Source organism: Hyla sarda, chromosome 7 (assembly GCF_029499605.1).
Source record: "Hyla sarda isolate aHylSar1 chromosome 7, aHylSar1.hap1, whole genome shotgun sequence".
Taxonomy (NCBI): Eukaryota; Metazoa; Chordata; class Amphibia; order Anura; family Hylidae; genus Hyla; species Hyla sarda.
Window position 1 is genome coordinate 233600508 of NC_079195.1, and position 18480 is coordinate 233618987.

The window sequence follows — 18480 nt, forward strand, 5'->3', positions numbered from 1 at the left end:
TTGTGGAGGAAACATTCTCAGAGTAAAACAATGACCTGAAGGAAACCACCACCACAAGGGGGCATCAGAGAGCTGCTTTACATAGTCTTCTTTAAAAATTCCCTTTTATTAATTCATTTATTTTTAAATACACCAATAATTCTAATTCAGGGCACAATATTTTAAAATAAATGAAAAGATAATTTTTAATAAAGATTCTAAGGGGGACTGACTGGAATCCCCAAGTTTAAAGGGGGTACTCTTGTGAAAAACTTTTAATTTTTAAATCAACTGGTGTCGGAAAGTTAAAACAGATTTGTAAATTACTTCTATTAAAAAATCTTAATCCTTCCAATACTTTTTATGGGCTGTATACTACAGAAGAAATGCTTTTCTTTTTGGATTTCTCTTATGTTATTATCACAGTGCTCTCTGCTGACCCCTGCTCTCCATTTTTGGAACTGTCCAGAGCAGGAGAAAATCCCCATAGCAAACATATGCTGCTCTGGACAGTTCCTAATATGGTCAGCAGAGAGCACTGTGGTCATGACATCAGAGAAATCCAAAAAGAAAAGCATTTCTTCTGTTGTATACAGCCCATAAAATGTACTGGAAGGATTTTAAGATTTTTTTATAGAAGTGATTTACAAATCTGTTTCACTTTCTGGCACCAGTTGATTAAAAAAAAAAAAGTTTTACACGGTAGTACCCCTTTAATGGTTTGGGTTGACACACACAGAACTTAAAGGGGTAGTCCAGTGGTGAAAAACTTATCCCCTATCCTAAGGATAGGGGATGAGTTTGAGATCGCGGGGGGTCCGACCGCTGGGGCCCCCTGCGATCTCTCTGTACGGGGCCCCGGCTCTCCGCCGAGATAGCGGGTGTCGACCCCCGCACGAGGCGGCGGCCGACACGCCCCCTCAATACATCTCAATGGCAGAGCCGGAGATTGCCGAAGGCAGCGCTTCGGCTCTGCCATAGAGTTGTATTGAGGGGGCGTGCCGGCCGCCGCTTCGTGCGCAGGTCGACACGCCCCCTTCCCGCGGGCTGTCGGGGCTCCGTACAGGAGATCGCGGGGGGCCCCAGGGGTCGGACCCCCGCGATCTGCAACTTATCCCCTATCCTTAAGATAGGGGATAAGTTGTAAACCACTGAATCACCACTGGACTACTCCTTTAATCAGACCAGAATATTAGAAATATTAAAGGTTTTGAAAAACATGTTCAAGTCTTAATAATTGTAGAAATCCGTCCCTTACATCTCAAATGGTATTTGGAAAAATTAATATAAAATCACTCCCTAAAATAGGAGGCGCTCCCACACTGCAGGCGACATCACCACACACCGCAAACATGACGGTTCAGAGCCCATTTTATTCTGCATCTCAGACACAATTACTGGGTGGATGTAACATTTTTTCCGGCTCTATGAAGCCTCTGTACAGGGATGAGGACAGACCCAGAGTCCAGACAAGGCCGGGTCCAGGGGGGCTGGAGGTCACTTCTTATTATTAACCCCCCCGGAGGGCAGCAGCTCCTGAACGTTCTCAACTAGATCAGACTTCTCACCACTCCGCCCTTAGTTCTCCTTCTTCTCAGAATATTTATGTACAGCAGAAATAAAGGCCCCAACGTGCTCGGGGTCCATATCAGGATACAAACCGTGACCCAAGTTAGCGATGTAACCCCGACACCCGAAGGCCTCCAGCATCTTCTTCACCATCTCCTCAATGTTCTCCTGCAAAGACCGGACAAGAAGTTAGACAAAACTATAGGGAAATATAACTACTATAATACTGCCTCCTATATACAAGAATATAACTACTATAATACTGCCTCCTATATACAAGAATATAACTACTATAATACTACTCCTATATACAAGACTATAACTACTATAATACTGGTCCTATATACAAGAATATAACTACTATAATACTGCTCCTATATACAAGAATATAACTACTATAATACTGCTCCTATATACAAGAATATACCTACTATAATACTGCTCCTATATACAAGAATATAACTACTATAATACTGTCTCCTATATACAAGAATATAACTACTATAATACTGCCTCCTATATACAAGACTATAACTACTATAATACTGCTCCTATATACAAGAATATAACTACTATAATACTGCTCCTATATACAAGAATATAACTACTATAATACTGCTCCTATATACAAGAATATAACTACTATAATACTGCTCCTATATACAAGAATATAACTACTATAATACTGCTCCTATATACAGGAATATAACTACTATAATACTGCTCCTATATACAAGAATATAACTACTATAATACTGCTCCTATATACAAGAATATAACTACTATAATACTGCCCCCTGTACACAAGAATATAACTACCATAATACTGCTCCTATATACAGGAATATAACTACCATAATACTGCCCCTATATACAAGAATATAACTACTATAATACTGCTCCTATATACAAGAATATAACTACTATAATACTGCTCCTATATACAAGAATATAACTACTATAATACTGCCTCCTATATACAAGAATATAACTACTATAATACTGCTCCTATATACAGGAATATAACTGCTATAATACGGTCTGATCACCTTGCTGGCGTACAGCGCACACGGGTCCAGGTTTCCCTGCAGGGTGACTCTCTTTCCCGTTTTCTCTCTGTAATGAAGGGTCAGAGGTTGAGGTTCTGGGAGGTTTCAGGGTGTCGTGATGTAGATTATGGGGTGAAGCGATGTCCATTATGTCAGGATTAACCATTTACAGTGAGGATGCTCGGTATATGAACAGTTGTGTACAGGATGGGGCCCCGCAGTGTGATACCCCGGGGGCCCCGCTCACCTGGCCTCCTGGGGTCGGATGGTCCAGTCCAGTCCGACCACCTCATAATCCGACTGGGACAGATCCTCTAAGGCGTAATGTGCGTCTTTGGCGAAGACGATCTGTGAGACAGAACATCACGTTACAATGACCACCAGGAGGCGATGATCTACATAGAATCTAACATTTCCACCATCCCCCATAGGATTCCTTCGGCTGTCCGTGCATGCTGGGAGTTGTAGTTTTGCAACAGCTGGAGAACCACAGGCTGGGAAATCCTGCTGCCGAGCATGCTGGGAGATTTACTTCTGCCCCAACCTAGAAGGCACAGGCTGATACACTGTAACAAACCCTCAGCTGTGTCAACAGGATAAAGGTTAGAGAACTGCAGGACATGAGATGCGGAGCCTCCGTTTCCCCCCCCTGAGCTGGAGTTTGGGGGTGTGGACTATTATTGTGATGTCATCTCTACGCCGTCACATGACCCCGGACTCACCATAGGCACCTGCTCCAGTCCGTCCGCCTTCAGCTTCTTCTTCACCCGGCAGGAGATTCCCCGGAGATACGGCAACGAGAAATCGGCAAACTGCTGGGGGCCGAGGCAGCCGGCGTGAGACTCGAAGACCTGCAGAGCCTGGGGGAGCGAGAGGGGGGTGAGTGTACAGGGACCCCGAAACACCACCATCCCCCCAGAGACCCCCCCCCCCACTTTACCTGTGCTCCGGCCGCCACCTGCCCCACCAGATAGTCCACGATGACGTCCGTGAGGAGCTGCCAGCAGCTGGTGGACTGGCGCCCGGGTGCTGGTAGAGCCATTGCTTGGCTTTGGACATTGTGTTGGAGCCGCCGCCTTCTATCATGTAGGTCATCAGCGTCCACTGTAAGGAGGAGGGACACGGGGTCACTGAACCTGCCCGCAGCGCCCCCCGCCCACAGAGCCCCCGCCCCCAGCGCCCCCCGCCACTGAACCTGCCCGCAGCGGCCCCCTCCCCCCGCCCCGCAGCGCCCCCCTCCCCCCCGCCCGCAGCGCCCCCTCCCCCCGCCACTGCACCTGCCCGCAGCGCCCCCTCCCCCCCACCACTGAACCTGCCCCGCAGCGCCCCCTCCCCCCCACCACTGAAACCTGCCCGCAGCGCCCCCGCCCACTGAACCTGCCCGCAGCGCCCCCGCCACTGAACCTGCCCCGCAGCGCCCCCGCCACTGAAACCTGGCCCGCAGCAGCGCCCCCGCCACTGAACCTGCCCGCAGCGCCCCCCGCCACTGAACCTGCCCGCAGCGCCCCCCGCCACTGAAACCTGCCCGCAGCGCCCCCGCCACTGAACCTGCCCCGCAGCGCCCCCGCCACTGAACCTGCCCGCAGCGCCCCCCGCCACTGAACCTGCCCGCAGCGCCCCCTCCCCCGCCACTGAAACCTGCCCGCAGCGCCCTCTTCCCCAGTCACTAAACCTGGCCACAGCGCCCCCTCCCCCCGCCACTGAACCTGTCCGCAGCGCCCCCCTCCCCTGTCACTGAACATGCCCTTTGCCACTCCCTCCCCCAGCAGACACTTACCGGAGCGCCGGTGAACCCGATTAGAGGGAACCTGTCCCGGATATTTTATGTCGTGTCAGGGTGATCGCCCGGAAAACGTAGCCCAGATCCTCCGACACGTCCACCACAGGCTTCAGCTTCTGCAGATCTTCGGGGCCCTTAAGAGGCTCAGGAAATACGGGTCCCCCGCCCCGGCTCCATGCGGAATCTCCATCCCCCAGCGCCTGAATGTGGGAGGAGACAGAACGAGGCCTTAATGTGTGCGGCCCCTTTAAGTCTGAAACTACAGGGGACACATGAGGGGGCCACATCCCAATAAGTCCCTGAGGGTTTCTGGCGCCCTCTTGTGGTGGGGGACATAGATGATGTATAATATGACAGCGTTACCTGCGGAATCACCAGGATGTCCGAGAAGATGATCGCAGCGTCTAAGGGGAAACGGCGCAACGGCTGCAGAGGAAGAGACAAAGAGGTCACAGCAGATGCCCCCCCCCCTATAATACCCCCCCCCCCCCCAGGAGCCAGAGCTCAACATCCCCCATAATACTTGCTGCCCCCCCCCAGGTACCAGACCAGAGCTCAAACTCCCCCCCCAATACCTAGCCCCCCCCCACCCCCCGTTTCCATAGTTACCTGTAGCGTCAGCTCGCAGCAGACCTCTGGGACTCCGACATGAAGCAAAAAAATCCTGAGCGGCGCGAGTCTCCCGGAATTCTGCCACAAGAACATACAAGTTTTAGGTCCGGGCCATTAGAGGGCAGCACTGCACCCACTTTAATACAGGGACAACCACTACTACCCCCAGCATGTGCACAGCCGACCCCCAACCCTGTTCTCTATGCCAGACCCGTGTGTTTCACATGACAACCTCTTCTTTCCCAAGGGCCCTGACCCCCCCCCCCCCCCATCAGGCCCCCGCAGACAACCACCGGACCCCCCCATCAGGGCCCCCGCAGACAACCACCCGCCCCCCCCCCCCCCCCCATCAGGCCCCCCGCAGACAACCACCGCCCCCCCCCCCCCCCAATCAGGCCCCCCGCAGACAAACCACCGCCCCCCCCCCCCCCCATCAGGCCCCCGCAGACAACCCACCGACCCCCCCCATCAGGCCCCCCGCAGACATCCTCTGGCTGCAGATCACTAGTTTAGGCTCCGCCCCCCTACCTGGGCAGGTATCTGCCCCGCCTGTCGCATACACCCACACAGGCACATGGCGGGCACTTCCTCTCCCCGGGCAGCGCGCAGGAATGTGTCGTTCTTTAGAGCTGGGAAGTCCTGAGGCCTGAGGAGAAGAGCGGAGATCACTGCAAACATTGTAACAAAAACATCAGAAATACATGGAGAGAAGGCTCCGCCCCCTGAGGCTGGTCTCATTATATATTCAGAGTTTCTTGTTGTATTAGAGGGAGATAAGCAGCTGCTGGAAACCATCTAAAGCCGCTGATCCTCCTCCCCCCCCAATTATAGAGAACAGACAGCGGATCCTGCTGATCCCCCCCCCCCCCAATATAGAGAGCAGGACAGCGGATCCTGCTGATCTCCCCCCCCCCCCCAATATAGAGAGCAGACAGCGGATCCTGCTGATCTCTCCCCCCCCCCCCCCCCCCAAATATAGAGAACAGACAGCGGATCCTGCTGATCCCCCCCCCCCCAATATAGAGAGCAGGACAGCGGATCCTGCTGATCTCCCCCCCCCCCCCCCCCCCAATATACAGAACAGGACAGCGGATCCTGCTGATCTCCCCCCCCCCCCCAATATAGAGAGCAGACAGCGGATCCTGCTGATCTCCCCCCCCCCCCCCAATATAGAGAGCAGACAGCGGATCCTGCTGATCTCCCCCCCCCCCCCAATATAGAGAGCAGACAGCGGATCCTGCTGATCTCCCCCCCCCCCCATTATAGAGAAACAGACAGCGGATCCTGCTGATCTCCCCCCCCCCCAATATAGAGAGCAGACAGCGGATCCTGCTGATCTCCCCCCCCCAATATAGAGAAACAGACAGCGGATTCCTGCTGATCTCTCCCCCCCCCCCCCCCCCCCAAAATATAGAGAACAGACAGCTGATCTGACAGATCTCCGGGGGCCGCTCCTCACCATCTGTCATGTCTGCAGGGTTCGGGGCCCAGATCCTCTTATCTCTCGACTGCAGACAAAACCATCAGAGGGGATGGGGGGGGGGGGCGCACCCTGCTGACACGGGGCGGACCGACACCAGAGACGTCCTCCTGGATGATCCCCCCAAATGTCACCACCTGTAATATATATGGGGGGCTACATGACCTTGTGTGACCCCAGAGAAACTATTAGGGTTCAGGATCAGATATTGTATAAATCCCAGTGGTCCTCTGAACTGTGGCCCCCCGGCATAAGAATCGGGACCTCCTCCTGTAACTAATCTGTGGCCCCCGGCATAAGAATCGGACCTCCTCCTGTAACTAATCTGTGGCCCCCGGCATTAGAATCGGACCTCCTCCTGTAACTAATCTGTGGGCCCCCCGGCATTAGAATCGGACCTCCCTCCTGTAAACTAATCTGTGGCCCCCGGCATTAGAATCGGACCTCCTCCTGTAACTAATCTGTGGGCCCCCCGGCATTAGAATCGGACCTCCTCCTGTAAACTAATCTGTGGCCCCCCGGCATAAGAATCGGACCTCCTCCTGTAAACTAATCTGTGGCCCCCGGCATTAGAATCGGACCTCCTCCTGTAACTAATCTGTGGCCCCCCGGCATTAGAAATCGGACCTCCTCCTGTAACTAATCTGTGGCCCCCCGGCATTAGAATCGGAACCTCCTCCTGTAACTAATCTGTGGCCCCCCGGCATTAGAATCGGACCTCCTCCTGTAAGGACCTCCTCCTGTAACTAATCTGTGGCCCCCGGCATAAGAATCGGACCTCCTCCTGTAACTAATCTGTGGCCCCCGGCATAAGAATCGGACCTCCTCCTGTAACTAATCTGTGGCCCCCGGCATAAGAATCGGACCTCCTCCTGTAACTAATCTGTGGCCCCCGGCATAAGAATCGGACCTCCTCCTGTAACTAATCTGTGGCCCCCGGCATTAGAATCGGACCTCCTCCTGTAACTAATCTGTGGCCCCCGGCATTAGAATCGGACCTCCTCCTGTAACTAATCTGTGGCCCCCGGCATAAGAATCGGACCTCCTCCTGTAACTAATCTGTGGCCCCCGGCATAAGAATCGGACCTCCTCCTGTAACTAATCTGTGGCCCCCGGCATTAGAATCGGACCTCCTCCTGTAACTAATCTGTGGCCCCCGGCATAAGAATCGGACCTCCTCCTGTAACTAATCTGTGGCCCCCGGCATAAGAATCGGACCTCCTCCTGTAACTAATCTGTGGCCCCCGGCATTAGAATCGGACCTCCTCCTGTAACTAATCTGTGGCCCCCGGCATTAGAATCGGACCTCCTCCTGTAACTAATCTGTGGCCCCCGGCATTAGAATCGGACCTCCTCCTGTAACTAATCTGTGGCCCCCGGCATTAGAATCGGACCTCCTCCTGTAACTAATCTGTGGCCCCCGGCATTAGAATCGGACCTCCTCCTGTAACTAATCTGTGGCCCCCGGCATAAGAATCGGACCTCCTCCTGTAACTAATCTGTGGCCCCCGGCATTAGAATCGGACCTCCTCCTGTAACTAATCTGTGGCCCCCGGCATAAGAATCGGACCTCCTCCTGTAACTAATCTGTGGCCCCCGGCATAAGAATCGGACCTCCTCCTGTAACTAATCTGTGGCCCCCGGCATAAGAATCGGACCTCCTCCTGTAACTAATCTGTGGCCCCCGGCATAAGAATCGGACCTCCTCCTGTAACTAATCTGTGGCCCCCGGCATTAGAATCGGACCTCCTCCTGTAACTAATCTGTGGCCCCCGGCATAAGAATCGGACCTCCTCCTGTAACTAATCTGTGGCCCCCGGCATTAGAATCGGACCTCCTCCTGTAACTAATCTGTGGCCCCCGGCATAAGAATCGGACCTCCTCCTGTAACTAATCTGTGGCCCCCGGCATAAGAATCGGACCTCCTCCTGTAACTAATCTGTGGCCCCCGGCATTAGAATCGGACCTCCTCCTGTAACTAATCTGTGGCCCCCGGCATAAGAATCGGACCTCCTCCTGTAACTAATCTGTGGCCCCCGGCATAAGAATCGGACCTCCTCCTGTAACTAATCTGTGGCCCCCGGCATTAGAATCGGACCTCCTCCTGTAACTAATCTGTGGCCCCCGGCATAAGAATCGGACCTCCTCCTGTAACTAATCTGTGGCCCCCGGCATTAGAATCGGACCTCCTCCTGTAACTAATCTGTGGCCCCCGGCATAAGAATCGGACCTCCTCCTGTAACTAATCTGTGGCCCCAGGCATAAGAATCGGACCTCCTCCTGTAACTAATCTGTGGCCCCCGGCATTAGAATCGGACCTCCTCCTGTAACTAATCTGTGGCCCCCGGCATTAGAATCGGACCTCCTCCTGTAACTAATCTGTGGCCCCTGAACCTGTCTCCGCCAGGAAGAGCCAGACTTATAGGACCCCCAATACAAGACCCCCCCCCCCCATCTCTTATAGTGACTAATACAGGACCCCCCCCCCCATCTATTATAGTGACCAATACAGGACCCCCCCCATCTATTATAGTGACCAATACAGGACCCCCCCCCCATCTCTTATAGTGACTAATACAGGACCCCCCCCCATCTCTTATAGTGACTAATACAGGACCCCCCCCCCATCTCTTATAGTGACTAATACAGGACCCCCCCCCCATCTCTTATAGTGACCAATACAGGACCCCCCCCCCCATCTCTTATAGTGACTAATACAGGACCCCCCCCCCCATCTCTTATAGTGACTAATACAGGACCCCCCCCCCATCTCTTATAGTGACTAATACAGGACCCCCCCCCCCATCTCTTATAGTGACTAATACAGGACCCCCCCCCCCATCTCTTATAGTGACTAATACAGGACCCCCCCCCCCCATCTCTTATAGTGACTAATACAGGACCCCCCCCCCCCCCCCATCTCTTATAGTGACTAATACAGGACCCCCCCCCATCTCTTATAGTGACCAATACAGGACCCCCCCCCCCATCTCTTATAGTGACCAATACAGGACCCCCCCCCCATCTCTTATAGTGACCAATACAGGACCCCCCCCCCCCCATCTCTTATAGTGACTAATACAGGACCCCCCCCATCTCTTATAGTGACCAATACAGGACCCCCCCCCCATCTCTTATAGTGACCAATACAGGACCCCCCCCCCCATCTCTTATAGTGACTAATACAGGACCCCCCCCATCTCTTATAGTGACCAATACAGGACCCCCCCCCCCATCTCTTATAGTGACTAATACAGGACCCCCCCCCCCATCTCTTATAGTGACTAATACAGGACCCCCCCCATCTCTTATAGTGACTAATACAGGACCCCCCCATCTCTTATAGTGACTAATACAGGACCCCCCCCCCCATCTCTTATAGTGACTAATACAGGACCCCCCCCCATCTCTTATAGTGACTAATACAGGACCCCCCCATCTCTTATAGTGACTAATACAGGACCCCCCCCCATCTCTTATAGTGACCAATACAGGACCCCCCCCCCCATCTCTTATAGTGACTAATACAGGACCCCCCCATCTCTTATAGTGACTAATACAGGACCCCCCCCCCATCTCTTATAGTGACTAATACAGGACCCCCCCCCCCATCTCTTATAGTGACTAATACAGGACCCCCCCCCATCTCTTATAGTGACTAATACAGGACCCCCCCCCATCTCTTATAGTGACTAATACAGGACCCCCCCCCCCATCTCTTATAGTGACTAATACAGGACCCCCCCCCATCTCTTATAGTGACTAATACAGGACCCCCCCCCATCTCTTATAGTGACTAATACAGGACCCCCCCCCCCCCATCTCTTATAGTGACTAATACAGGACCCCCCCCCATCTCTTATAGTGACTAATACAGGACCCCCCCATCTCTTATAGTGACTAATACAGGACCCCCCCCCCATCTCTTATAGTGACTAATACAGGACCCCCCCCCCCATCTCTTATAGTGACTAATACAGGACCCCCCCCCATCTCTTATAGTGACTAATACAGGACCCCCCCCCATCTCTTATAGTGACTAATACAGGACCCCCCCATCTCTTATAGTGACTAATACAGGACCCCCCCCATCTCTTATAGTGACTAATACAGGACCCCCCCATCTCTTATAGTGACTAATACAAGACCCCCCCCCCCCATCTCTTATAGTGACTAATACAGGACCCCCCCATCTCTTATAGTGACTAATACAGGACCCCCCCCCCATCTCTTATAGTGACTAATACAGGACCCCCCCCCCCATCTCTTATAGTGACTAATACAGGACCCCCCATCCTGTACTCCTTCCCCCGTTTCGGCCGGTGACCCCTGACCCCCGCTCACACTCACTTCAGTTGCTCCATGCTGCTCAGTGTCAGGTGATCTCAGTGAAGTCTCCGCCGACCTCAGGCTTCTCCCTCTAGTCCACGCCTCCACATGGGCGCAGCCATAGCCCCGCCTACCCATACACCACGCCCCTCCGTTACTTAATAAGAAAAGAAGAGCAGCAGTCATTGGCTGGAGGCCTCCCCGCTGTCCAATCAGGATTGAGAACACAACGTGCGTTACTAAGCGACAGGAGGTGGGGCGGGGCGGAGCCATGACCTTACCGTATTGATTATAGTCGGAGCGCACATGAGCTCGATCTGGATGAGATTATTTAGTCTGATTCCTGGTGAACTACAAATCCCAGCCACACTTCTTTGCTATGAATTTCCATTGAGTGGCGGACAGTGAAAACCCCCATATAGTTGTAAGGGTTTTATTCCTGTAGTAACAATACAGCAGGACGGACCAGATTTACAGCTTGTGTTTCCTGACCAGTGTGTCTCCAGCTGTTACATAACTACAACTCCCAGCATGCCCGGACATCTGTTGGCCATTGTTTCACAAATAGGGTGCCTCCAGCTGTTGCAAAACTATAACTCCCAGCATGCCCGGACAGCCTTCGGCCTCTTTTTCCCAACCAAGGTGCCTCCAGCTGTTGCAAAACTACAACTCCCAGCATGCCCGCACAGACTTTGGCAACTTTTTCCCAACCATGTTACCTCCAGCTGTTGCAAAACTACAATTCCCAGCATGCCCGGACTGCCTTTGCCCACTTTTTCCAAACCAAGGTGCCTCCAGCTGTTGCAAAACTACAATTCCCAGCATGCCCGGACAGCCTTTGCCCACTTTTTCCCAACCAAGGTGCCTCGTGCTGTTGCAAAACTACAACTCCCAGCATGCCGGACAGCCTATGGCCACTTTTTCCCAACCAGGGTGCCTTGTGCTGTTGCAAAACTACAAATCCCAGCAAGCCCGGGCATGCTGGGAGTTGTAGTTTTGCAACAGCTGGAATCGCCCTGGTTGAGAAACACTGCTCTAGAATTGGGGGGGGGTTTCCTGTGTCTCCTGCAACTACAAGTCCCAGAATGGCAGAATGAGCGAGAACACGAGGCCTGAGGGGATAAGCGGCTTCGGGGTCAGATGTGACCGGAGATAACGCCGCGTCCTCCCTTCTGGCGTCCACCAGATAACGTTATCCGAGGGCGCCCAGTAGGGAGGGACCCAGGACCGCGCCGGATCCTGTCAACTCAGCCTTCTCAACAAAGTGAGAAACCCAATGTATCTAAGCTCATCATAAGATACATTCTGCGAAACCACTGTATCTAAGCTTATTATGTATGATATTGTCTGCAGAGCTGATGTATCTAATCCTACCATGTGTGATATTGTATTATGAGCCAAGGTTTTTAATCCTATCACATGCTGTATCTAATCCTACCACAGGTTGTATCTAATCCTACCACAGGCTGTATCAAATCCTACCACTGTTGTATCTAATCCTATCACTGTTGTATCTAATAATTCTGTCTGCTGAGCTGCTGTATCCAATCCTACCACATGCTGTATCTAATCCTACCACATGCTGTATCTAATCCTACCACATGCTGTATCTAATCCTATCACTGTTGTATCTAATAATACTGTCTGCTGTGCTGCTGTATCTAATTCTCTAATGTGTAATACTGTCTGCAGAGTTTCTGTATCTAACTCTTTGATACATGATATTGCTGCTGTATCTAATTCTATGGTGTGTGGTGCGATCTGCTGATCTCCCCGCATTCTCTCTGCTCTGGTGCGCGGCTCCTCGGGGATATACGGTAGCTGTAGTTCCGGGTTCGGCTCTCGTTCTTCCGCTCCGGGCTCTGATGATCGGTGATTCCGGGATCGGAGGTGAGAAGCCGCCTGTGTGTACAGAGTCCTATAGATATATCCACCCTGTATATCCGGCTCTATATAGACCTGTCTGCTGTATACAGTTCATATCCCAGCGCCTATATGATGTATACAGCCTGTCGTCACCTATAGGGTCTGTATACAGCCTGTCATCACCTATAGGATGTGTATACAGCCTGTCATCACCTATAGGATGGGTATACAGCCTGTCATCACCTATAGGATGTGTATACAGCCTGTCATCACCTATAGGATGCGTATACAGCCTGTCATCACCTATAGGAGGTGTATACAGCCTGTCATCACCTATAGGATGCGTATACAGCCTGTCATCACCTATAGGAGGTGTATACAGCCTGTCATCACCTATAGGAGGTGTATACAGCATGTCATCACCTATAGGATGTGTGTACAGCCTGTCATCACCTATAGGTTGTGTATACAGCCTATCATCACATATAGGGTCTGTATACAGCCTGTCATCACCTATAGGAGGTGTATACAGCCTGTCATCACCTATAGGATGGGTATACAGCCTGTCATCACCTACAGGATGTGTATACAGCCTGTCATCACCTATAGGGTGTGTATACAGCCTGTCATCACCTATAGGATGGGTATACAGCCTGTCATCACCTATAGGATGTGTATACAGCCTGTCATCACCTATAAGATGTGTATACAGCCTGCCATCACCTATAGGATGTGTATACAGCCTGTCATCATCTATAGGGTCTGTATACAGCCTGTCATCACCTATAGGGTATGTATACAGCCTGTCATCACCTATAGGAGGTGTATACAGCCTGTCATCACCTATAGGAGGTGTATACAGCCTGTCATCACCTATAGGATGTGTATACAGCCTGTCATCACCTATAGGATGTGTATACAGCCTGTCATCACCTATAGGATGTGTATACAGCCTGTCATCACCTATAGGATGTGTATACAGCCTGTCATCACCTATAGGTTGTGTATACAGCCTGTCATTACCTATAGGATGTATACAGCCTGTCATCATCTATAGGGTCTGTATACAGCCTGTCATCACCTATAGGATGTGTATACAGCCTGTCATCATCTATAGGGTATGTATACAGCCTGTCATCATCTATAGGGTCTGTACACAGCCTGTCATCACCTATAGGATGTATATACAGCCTGTCATCACCTATAGGATGTGTATACAGCTTGTCATCACCTATAGGATGTATATACAGCCTGTCATCACCTATACGATGTGTATACAGCCTGTCATCACCTATAGGAGGTGTATACAGCCTGTCATCACCTATAGGGTCTGTATACAGCCTGTCATCACCTATAGGATGTGTATACAGCCTGTCATCTATTTATGACCAGTATATACTGTATCCAGTGTAAATCTATAAATTCCTCCTGTGTACACCACCAGGCTCGGAGCTTGTATAGTGTTATCTCTTATAGGGGGGCTCGTACCTTGTATAGTGTCATCTCTTATAGGGGGGATCGTACCTTGTATAGTGTCATCTCTTATAGGGGGGATCGTACCTTGTATAGTGTCATCTCTTATAGGGGGGCTTGTACCTTGTATAGTGTCAGCTCTTATAGGGGGGCTCGTACCTTGTATAGTGTCATCTCTTATAGGGGGGCTCGTACCTTGTATAGTGTCATCTCTTATAGGGGGGCTTGTACCTTGTATAGTGTCATCTCTTATAGGGGGGCTTGTACCTTGTATAGTGTCAGCTCTTATAGGGGGGCTTGTACCTTGTATAGTGTCAGCTCTTATAGGGGGGCTTGTACCTTGTATAGTGTCAGCTCTTATAGGGGGGCTCGGACCTTGTATAGTATCATCTCTTATAGGGGGGCTCGGACCTTGTATAGTGTCATCTCTTATAGGGGGCTCGTACCTTGTATAGTGTCAGCTCTTATAGGGGGGCTCGTACCTTGTATAGTGTCAGCTCTTATAGGGGGGCTCGTACCTTGTATAGTGTCAGCTCTTATAGGGGGGCTCGTACCTTGTATAGTGTCAGCTCTTATACGGGGGCTCATACCTTGTATAGTGTCAGCTCTTATAGGGGGCTCGGACCTTGTATAGTGTCATCTCTTATAGGGGGGGCTCGGACCTTGTATAGTGTCATCTCTTATAGGGGGGCTTGTACCTTGTATAGTGTCAGCTCTTATAGGGGGGGCTCGGACCTTGTATAGTGTCATCTCTTCTAGGGGGGCTCGGACCTTGTATAGTGTCAGCTCTTATAGGGGGGCTCGTACCTTGTATAGTGTCATCTCTTATAGGGGGGCTCGGACCTTGTATAGTGTCATCTCTTATAGGGGGGCTCGTACCTTGTATAGTGTCATCTCTTATAGGGGGGCTCGTACCTTGTATAGTGTCAGCTGTTATAGGGGGGCTCGTACCTTGTATAGTGTCAGTTCTTATAGGGGGCTCGTACCTTGTATAGTGTCATCTCTTATAGGGGGCTCGGACCTTGTATAGTGTCATCTCTTATAGGGGGGCTCGTACCTTGTATAGTGTCAACTGTTATAGGGGGGCTCGGACCTTGTATAGTGTCATCTCTTATAGGGGGGCTCGGACCTTGTATAGTGTCATCTCTTATAGGGGGGCTCGGACCTTGTATAGTGTCATCTCTTATAGGGGGGCTCGTACCTTGTATAGTGTCAGCTGTTATAGGGGGGCTCGTACCTTGTATAGTGTCAGTTCTTATAGGGGGCTCGTACCTTGTATAGTGTCATCTCTTATAGGGGGGCTCGGACCTTGTATAGTGTCAGCTCTTATAGGGGGGCTCGTACCTTGTATAGTGTCATCTCTTATAGGGGGGCTCGTACCTTGTATAGTGTCATCTCTTATAGGGGGGCTCGTACCTTGTATAGTGTCAGCTCTTATAGGGGGGCTCGTACCTTGTATAGTGTCATCTCTTATAGGGGGGCTTGTACCTTGTATAGTGTCAGCTCTTATAGGGGGGCTCGGACCTTGTATAGTATCATCTCTTATAGGGGGGCTCGTACCTTGTATAGTGTCAGTTCTTATAGGGGGCTCGGACCTTGTATAGTGTCATCTCTTATAGGGGGGCTCGTACCTTCTATAGTGTCAGCTCTTATAGGGGGGTTCTGTGATGTCATATAATAACATGATTGTGTCATTGTCCTCAGGCCAGTGAGGTTTTTGGGGTCTCCTAAGTCCGCAGCCATGCTGGACACCAGTAACCCGCGCCGTCTCCTGGGCCAGATCCGCTGTGTCCTGGAGAGTATCGAGTGTTTCCGCCGTGCGGCGCCGCTCCCTGAGGTGCTGTGCTACGTCCCCGGGGAGGTTCTGTACAAGATCTGCAAGGACCCAAACACCGCGTCCTCCGCCCGCTCCCTGCTCACCGTATGGGAGGCCCCGGGCTACTCCAAGCAGAACCTCAAGAAGCTGTCCCGAGCCACCGTGGAGGTCCGCAAAGGGAGCTGCGTCCGAGCCACGGGGGAGGAGTACGGCAACGCCAACGGCCTCTGGGTGAAGCTGAGCAAGGTGGGAAACACGGCTAAGAGACATGTGACGGGATACAGATAATCCTGACGTGTACTCCTCTGCGGGTGCTGATCTGGTGTTCTGTCCTCCACTCACTATTCTGCTGTTACATCATGTCTTATACTCCAGAGCTGCACTCACTATTCTGCTGTTACATCATATCTTATCCTCCTAGTCACATCCAGAGCTGCACTCACTATTCTGCTGTTACATCATGTCTTATCCTCCAGACCTGCAATCACTATTCTGCTGTTACATCATGTCTTATCCTCCAGACCTGCACTCACTATTCTGCTGTCACATTATGTCTTATCCTCCAGAGCTGCACTTACTATTCTGCTATTACATCATGTCTTGTCCTCCAGAGCTGCACTCACTATTCTGCTGTTACATCATGTCTTATCCTCCAGAGCTGCACTCACTATTCTGCTGTTACATCATGTCTTATCCTCCAAAGCTGCACTCACTATTCTGCTGTTACATCATGTCTTATCCTCCAGAGCTGCACTCACTATTCTGCTGTTACATCATGTATTATCCTCCAGAGCTGCACTCACTATTCTGCTGTTACATCATGTCTTATCCTCCAGAGCTGCACTCACTATTCTGCTGTTACATCATGTCTTATCCTCCAGAGCTGCACTCATTATTCTGCTGTTACATCATGTCTTATCCTCCAGAGCTGCACTCACTATTCTGCTGTTACATCATGTCTTATCCTCCAGAGCTGCGCTCACTATTCTGCTGTTACATCATGTCTTATCCTCCAGAGCTGCGCTCACTATTCTGCTGTTACACCATGTCTTATCCTCCAGAGCTGCACTCACTATTCTGCTGTTACATCATGTCTTATCCTCCAGAGCTGCACTCACTATTCTGCTGTTACATCATGTCTTATCCTCCAGAGCTGCACTCACTATTCTGCTGTTACATCATGTCTTATCCTCCAGAGCTGCACTCACTATTCTGCTGTTACATCATGTCTTATCCTCCAGAGCTGCACTCACTATTCTGCTGTTACATCATGTCTTATCCTCCAGAGCTGCACTCACTATTCTGCTGTTACATCATGTCTTATCCTCCAGAGCTGCACTCACTATTCTGCTGTTACATCATGTCTTATCCTCCAGAGCTGCACTCACTATTCTGCTGTTACATCATGTCTTATCCTCCAGAGCTGCACTCATTATTCTGCTGTTACATCAGGTCTTATCCTCCAGAGCTGCACTCACTATTCTGCTGTTACATCATGTATTATCCTCCAGAGCTGCACTCACTATTCTGCTGTTACATCATGTCTTATCCTCCAGAGCTGCACTCACTATTCTGCTGTTACATCATGTCTTATCCTCCAGAGCTGCACTCACTATTCTGCTGTTACATCATGTCTTATCCTCCAGAGCTGCACTCATTATTCTGCTGTTACATCAGGTCTTATCCTCCAGAGCTGCACTCACTATTCTGCTGTTACATCATGTATTATCCTCCAGAGCTGCACTCACTATTCTGCTGTTACATCATGTCTTATCCTCCAGAGCTGCACTCACTATTCTGCTGTTACATCATGTCTTATCCTCCAGAGCTGCACTCATTATTCTGCTGTTACATCAGGTCTTATCCTCCAGAGCTGCACTCATTATTCTGCTGTTACATCAGGTCTTATCCTCCATAGCTGCACTCACTATTCTGTCAGCCCTTATCCCTGCAGGCGATCACATAGCACCACTGCCCTCTGCTGGTGTGAAGAGGTGACCAGCAGAAGGATGAATGCAGCAGAGGATGTGATGTAGCTCAGGATCAGCACCAGTGGCCGGTTTAGTTGGACCCTGAGGGGCCCCAGTATATACCTGTAATTTTATCTCTGACGCCTTGTTGTCCTTTCCAGGAGCAGATGGAGGAATACAGAGAGAGCTGTGAGCTGGTGGAGGGCTGGGTGCTGCTGTGCCGCCAGGATGAAGGTGGCGACCGGCTGGTGCCCATAGAGTCACCCGACAAAACCTCCAGACAGCAGCAGATATTCGGGATAGATCACAAGCCCCTCAGCAGGTACCTGTATATACATGTATGACACACGTTACTGCCAGGAAGATTTATATACATGTATGACACACACCACTGCTGGGAAGATGTATATACATGTATGACACACGTTACTGCCAGGAAGATTTATATACATGTATGACACACACCACTGCTGGGAAGATGTATATACATGTATGACACACGTCACTGCCAGGAAGATTTATATACATGTATGACACACACCACTGCTGGGAAGATG

At 51.0% G+C, this 18480-nt stretch overlaps 2 protein-coding genes across 2 annotated transcripts in view; one reads left to right on the top strand and one right to left on the bottom strand.

The window, feature by feature from the left end:
* Positions 1–1332: 1332 nt before the first annotated feature.
* On the bottom strand, positions 1333–11030 carry UROD (uroporphyrinogen decarboxylase). Its single transcript, XM_056533114.1, is given in 13 exon segments — positions 1333–1716; positions 2598–2664; positions 2845–2945; positions 3320–3457; positions 3538–3612; positions 3615–3701; positions 4375–4407; positions 4410–4577; positions 4741–4803; positions 4987–5016; positions 5018–5073; positions 5526–5635; positions 10820–11030. Coding segments are annotated over 13 exon segments (1101 nt in total). The 5' UTR covers positions 10834–11030; the 3' UTR covers positions 1333–1557.
* Positions 11031–12585: 1555 nt separating this feature from the next.
* Positions 12586–18480, top strand: part of HECTD3 (HECT domain E3 ubiquitin protein ligase 3) — a gene marked incomplete in the record, with an annotated part of 27274 nt that continues 21379 nt past the window's right edge. The window contains 3 exon segments of the mRNA XM_056533111.1: positions 12586–12688; positions 15842–16199; positions 18085–18245. Of these exon segments, the coding sequence (XP_056389086.1) occupies positions 15879–16199; positions 18085–18245 (482 nt within the window).